Source organism: Myotis davidii, unplaced genomic scaffold (genome assembly GCF_000327345.1).
Source record: "Myotis davidii unplaced genomic scaffold, ASM32734v1 scaffold827, whole genome shotgun sequence".
Taxonomy (NCBI): domain Eukaryota; kingdom Metazoa; phylum Chordata; class Mammalia; order Chiroptera; family Vespertilionidae; genus Myotis; species Myotis davidii.
Genome location: NW_006297815.1, coordinates 1,856,752 through 1,862,805, shown reverse-complemented (window position 1 = coordinate 1,862,805; position 6,054 = coordinate 1,856,752). Strand labels below are relative to the sequence as shown.

General features: G+C 51.3%; 2 protein-coding genes across 2 annotated transcripts in view; one reads left to right on the top strand and one right to left on the bottom strand.

Annotated features, from left to right (window-relative positions):
- The window catches only part of WFDC3 (WAP four-disulfide core domain 3), a 15,431-nt gene extending 13,347 nt beyond the window's left edge, over window positions 1-2,084 (bottom strand). Inside the window, exon 1 of the mRNA XM_015570337.1 lies at window positions 1,920-2,084. Within this exon, the coding sequence (XP_015425823.1) occupies window positions 1,920-1,998 (79 nt within the window). The 5' untranslated portion in view covers window positions 1,999-2,084. The remainder of the gene's footprint in view (window positions 1-1,919) is intronic.
- Window positions 2,085-5,914: 3,830 nt separating this feature from the next.
- The window catches only part of DNTTIP1 (deoxynucleotidyltransferase, terminal, interacting protein 1), a 17,933-nt gene continuing 17,793 nt past the window's right edge, over window positions 5,915-6,054 (top strand). Inside the window, exon 1 of the mRNA XM_006773557.2 lies at window positions 5,915-6,053. Coding sequence (XP_006773620.1) covers window positions 5,920-6,053 — 134 coding nt within the window. The 5' untranslated portion in view covers window positions 5,915-5,919. The remainder of the gene's footprint in view (window position 6,054) is intronic.

The following is a 6,054-nucleotide window of genomic DNA, read 5'->3' as shown; positions in this document are numbered from 1 at the left end:
GGTCATAATAATCTGGCCACTCAGTGTAGATATGCCAAGATTTCCCTTCTGGCAGCCTTTTCTGCCTGCCGAGGCCACATCCCACAAACCACCATGGCTTGGGTACCCTTCCTATATCTTTTCTTAGAAAAGATCTCAGGATATAGGAGGCACTTCATTGTTTTTCAGAGTAAAGGAAAACCAACAACGAAATGGCATGTGCACGTCTGAGAAAGAAGCGAGGAGGCCAAGCACGGCCTGGGGTACAGAGCGAGGTTTCTGACCCCGCTCTGTTTAGCGATCGGGATGACACAGCTCCTGCTGCTGCCAAACCTGCAGCATTTCTTGACACCTGACGCACCTTTTAAAACAGGATTGTTTCCGAACAATCCTAGGACAATCTCCTTTCCTCCCTGCAGCAGGAAAGGAGACAGCCAGAGAGAGAGAGAAAGAGAGAGAGAGAGAGAGAGAGAGAGAGAGGAGAGAGAGAGAGAGAGAGAGAGAGAGAGAGAGAGAATGGTGCCTAGTGACACCCACAGTCATAGCAGACCAGACAGTCAGAGGAAGGAAGCCCTGAGCTCCATTTAGGACTCTCCTCCCTGGTGCTAAAGCAGAGACAGTGACAACATGGATAATAGCTCACATTTACTGTAACTTTTACTTATGCCAGAAACCTCTCATATGATCCTCACAACAATTCTAAGAGGTACAAACGTGTATCCCCATTTTGCAGATGAGGAAATTGAGCCTTAAAATTTAACACTTCAAAGAACTATTTAAGGCTGATTTAAGGCTTATGAAAGCCTGCCTGGCTCTAGGGTTTACTCCGTTCATCCGATCTTAAACAGGCTTCCCTTCACAGCTCTGCCCTCCAGCCTTCACTGGAACCCTGGGTTCAAAGTGAAAGACAGAGATCATTGGTCACACGTTCTTCCCTGATTGACAAGGGACTGGGGGCACTGGGTGTTAAAGGAGAAGAGACCACAAAAGGAGAAAGAAGAGGTGCTCTAGGCAAGTTAGATTTCAAGAGCCAATGTAGGAGGCAAGAAGTTCTCTGAGTCTTTCTAGTCCAGAGGCAAGTTCAGAAAGCACACTTGGATTTTGCCCCTCATTCCAACAGACCCTTGAGAATGCCTCCTCGGCAGACCTGACCACAGCCTGTGCTGCAGCACTTCTGCCCCGCCGGACACTATTCATCCCCTTGGCACAAATCTTTGCATGGGTTCTTGTCAAGACGACATTCTCCTTCTTTCACTGCAAAAGATATCATGGGAGGTTGGTGTAACTGGCCACTCCTCAAGAAAACGGGGAATGGAAGCCAAATGTACTTCAAGAACTTTCAATCTCTCCAAACACTCCTATGTAAATATCTCTGCAACCATGTTCCTCTCCACCCACACAACCACACACACACACACACACACACACACACCACTGCTAAAGGACCAGCCATTCTGCAAATAGAGAGAGAGAGAGAGAGAAAGAAAGGCTGGGGTGATCCTGTTCTCATGTAAGACTCTCTAGGACAGCGGTTCTCAACCTGTGGGTCGAGACCCCTTTGGGGGTCGAACGACCTTTCACAGGGGTCGCCTAAATACATCCTGCATATCAGATATTTACATTACGATTCATAACAGTAGCAACATTACAGTTATGAAGTAGCAACGAAAATAATTTTATGGCTGGGGGGCACCCCAACATGAGGAACTGTATTAAAGGGTCGTGGCATTAGGAAGGTTGGGAACCGCTGCTCTAGTAGAAAGCCAGGGAGGGTGAAGAAAGGCTGGGCAGCCCACCCTCGCTGTCCCAAGAACCTCTGCATCCAGTCCCGTCCTACAGAGATGGCCACGCCCACAAATGAGGCCCCTCACTCTGGGAGGAGGCAGGGGACGGCTTTTCTGGTCACTTTCTGTTACTGTTAGCCAGGGATGAGGACTCACCATGCTCTCCTGCAGCCACCCAGGATGTCAGGATCCCAAGAGCAAGAAGTGCCTTCAGGAGGAAGAGGGAGCTCAACATGATGATGATGCTGAGAGCTGAGATGAGAGTCCCGGTCAGGCCGGAGGTGTTCACCTCGCCCAGAGTATCAGCTGGACGAAAGTAGGACTAGGAGACTGGCCTAAATCTAGTCCCAAAGTTTGCCCTTTTATAATAGTCGCCAAGGACAGCCTCTTCTGACAAGAAGAAAAATGATTGGTTGTTGGTCTGTGGGAAAATTCCTGGCACGACCAAAGGGCACAGGGTGGTGATCAAGCTCTGTAATGTGCCATACGCAATAGCCCTGGACAATGGTGACGAACCTGGGAAATTGGAGGGAAGGCCACTGGATTGAGGATCAGAGAGAGCCCTGCAGGGCCTTGGGAGGACACAATAACAGGACTTAATAAGAAAATAACCAAAGTTAATGAAATGCACTGTGGCTCCTGCTCATCCTAGCAACCTAGAAAACAGATACTTAGAAACTCAAAAAGCTACGAAGAGCTACCTTTGAGTCTGCTCAGAGCTAATTCAAATGCACTAAAACCTACATCTTGGTCCCTCTGGCCCACACAGGCCATCCTAGGACTGTATGAAGGCTATGTGACAGAACCACCAAGAATAGTTGCTATGATTCAAGTAAATCTAGACCATATAACCTCCTTTATTTATCTCTTCTTGCTCTATTTCTTTTTTAAAATATATATATTTTTACTTATTTCAGAGAGGAAGGGAAAGGGAGAGAAAAATAGAAACCTCTATGATGAGAGGAAATCATTGATCGGCTGCCTTCTGCATGCCCCCCACTGGGGATCAAGCCTGCAAACCGGGCATGTGTCCATGACTGGCATCAAACCCGGGATGCTTCAGTCTGCAGGCCAATGCTCTATCCACTGAGCCAAACCAGCTAGGGCCTCTATTTTTATTTTTATTTATCTATCTGTTTATGACTTTGGTCAGCCATGATACCTAATAGTGTCCAGTGGCATTGCTTAGTCCAGTGAGGTTAGTGGGCAGGGAACATCCAAGACTCAAGATAAAATCCTCCTTAATAGTGCCAAAGAGTTCAGTGTCAGGAAGTTGCCTTGTTTTTGGTTTGTGGGGTGTGTGTGTGTGTGTGTGTGTGTGTGTGTGTGTCTTTTGCCTTATTGTTTTAAGGCTGATATTGGAGCATAGAGATTGATGTCCTATTATGTGCTTTATATACATTATTTTAATCCTCACAATAATCTTGCAGAGGTAAAAGTGGCTCAGAGGGACTGAGGAAAATTGCCCAGGGTCCTAAAGCTACTATGTGGTGGCTGCTGGAATTTAATACTAGTAATGACAGCATTGTTTGAGGGTTTACCTGTGCCATAGTTCTAAGTGTTTTATATTAATTAACTCACTTAATCCTCACCTCAACCTATGAGTTTGTTACTATTATCTCCATTCTACAGATGGAGAAACTAAGGTGCAGAAAGAAACGTGGGTCACACAGCTAGTAAATGGTAAAACAAAGAGAGGCAGTCCAATTTCGTAGTTCTTAACCACCATTCCATGCTGGATTTCAACTCAGATCTTGCTAACTGCAAAACCCACACAGACAGGGCGCATACCCAGGTTTTGGGCTCAATCCCTGATCAGACTGCCTGTGGGAGGGAGTCAATCAATGTTCTCTCTCTCTCTCTCTCTCTCTCTCTCTCTCTCTCTCTCAGCAATTTCTATATATAAAGTGCCAGGGGCCATCGCAACCGAACTGAGGACCAAACGGACAACCTTGAGTGATGCAACAAGGCTGGCAGGGGGCTAGTGAGGGACAACCAAAGGACTGAGCAGCAGGCTGTGTGGGGCGACCAGGTTGGCAGGAAGGTTAGTGAAGGACGACCAAACGACTGAATAAGCAGGCTGCATGGGGCCACCAGTCTGGCAGGGGGGGCAGGAGGGGTGACCAGGCTGGCAGGGGGCACAGTTGGCGGCAACCAGGCCGGCAGGGGGGGCAGTGAGGGGCAACCAGGCCGGTGGAGGGTCAGTTGGGAGCAACCAGGCCTGCAGGGGGGCAGTAAGGAGTGACCAGGCTGGCAGGGGGCACAGTTGGCGGCAACCAGGCCGGCAGGGGGGGCAGTGAGGGGCAACCAGGCCGGTGGAGGGTCAGTTGGGAGCAACCAGGCCTGCAGGGGGGCAGTAAGGAGTGACCAGGCTGGCAGGGGGTGGGGGGCAGAAAGGGGTGACCATGCTGGTGGGGGGGTGGGTAGTTAGGGGCAACCAGGCCAATGGGGGGGAAGTTGTGGGTGACCAAGTTGGCAGGGCAGGGCAATTGGGGGTGACCAGGCCAGTAGGCAGAGGCAGTTAGGGGTGATCAGCTGGCAGGAGGGTCAGTAGGAGCGATCAGGCAGGCAGGTGAGCAGTTAGGAGCCAGCAGTCCTGGATTGTGAGAGGGATGTCCAACTTGCTCCCAACTGTCCCTCTCTGCTGGCCTGGTCGCCCTTAACTGCACCCCCCTGCCGACCTGGTTGCCTCAGGATCGGCCCTAAACTGGCTGTTGGACATTCCCCAAGGGGTCCCGGATTGGAGAGGGTGCACCAGGGCCTCTAGTCTATATATATAAAGAGCCAGGGGTCGTCACATCCGAAACAACCCAACAGATGACCAAACAGGCTGAGTGGGGTGACAAGGTCAGCAGGGGGGTTAGTGAGGACGACCAAACATATCATCTATATCTATATATCCTAGAGGCCCAGTGCACGAATTCGTGCACCGGGGGGTCCCTTGGCCTGGCCTGTGGGATCGGGGTGAAACTGGCTCCCCGACATCTCCCGAGGGGTCCCCGATGGCGAGAGCGCGCAGGCCAGGCCGAGGGACCCCACGGGTGCAAGATTGGGGCCCGGGAGGGACCATAGGGGTTGTGAGAGGGATGTCTGACTGCCAATTTAGGCTCAGGATCGGGCCTAAACCAGCATTCGGACATCCCCCAAGGGGTCCCGGATTGGAGTGGGTGCAGGCTGGGCTGAAGGGACACCGCCTCCATCTACAAATTTCGTACACCGGGCCTCTAGTAAAATAAAATAAATTAACTCATGCACTTTCTACTACCCTGTGTTGTGACTTGGAAAAAGTAACTTTCTCTACCACTCATAAATCAATCCAATTCTATTCAGGGCCTCCTTACATCTAAGGCAAAGTTAAGGGGAGCTCTGGGGAACTCTATGGCTATTAAACCCCTGCATTTCCCGCCCATCCCAGAATCAGAGTCTGGAGAGAGAAGTCCAGCTCCTTGGGGTTGGGGGAATCCACGGTCCAAGTCCCAGCCTTTATTCTGATGCCTTCAGACTCAAGAGGTAGCCCCTGGGGTGGAAGCCTGTTAAGACCTGGTGGATGCCCAGCCAGCATGGCTCAGTGATTGAGGGTAGACCTATGAACCAGGAGGTCAGGTTCGATTCTGGTCAGGGCACATGCCCAGGATGAGGACTGGATCCCCAATGTAGGGCATGCAGGAGGCAGCCAATCAATGATTCTCATTATTGATGTTTCTAACTCTCCCTCTCCTTTCCTCTTTGAAATCAATAAAAATATATTTTTTTTAAAAAAGACCCAGTGGGTTAGTGCTAGAGTTGCCCGGGGCCTCCTGTCGTGGGGGTTCCGTGTCCATTCCAATTCTGGGGGCTCAGTACAGGGGATATTAAAGTCTAGTTTTCAAAGACTGAACTGCAGACGCTGCTGTATGAAACGCTCCCCTAAATTCCCCAACTTCAACCCCTGGAAACCTGCTCCCCTTTCTCTGCCCCGCACTTCAGACGGAGAACGATTCTTGACTGAACACCCGGAGTCCACACTAGCTAAGCGACCCCTCCCTGGAGGGAGCCCTGCCCACCCACCCACTCTGACTAGGTCTCCAGGGTCTCCGAACTGGAAGCGGCAGTTGGTTCCCATGGTAACTCCGCTGTTCGCCGCGTCGCGCTTTCAGGCAGGCGCCCGCGCGTCCCAATGACGTCACGGGGCCACTTTCCGGCCCATTGGCAGAGTCGGGCTGGAGTTGTGAGGACCCGGGGCGCCATGGGGGCCACTGGCGACACCGAGCAGCCGCGGGCACCCGGCGGGGCAGAGGGGGGCGGGCCGGAG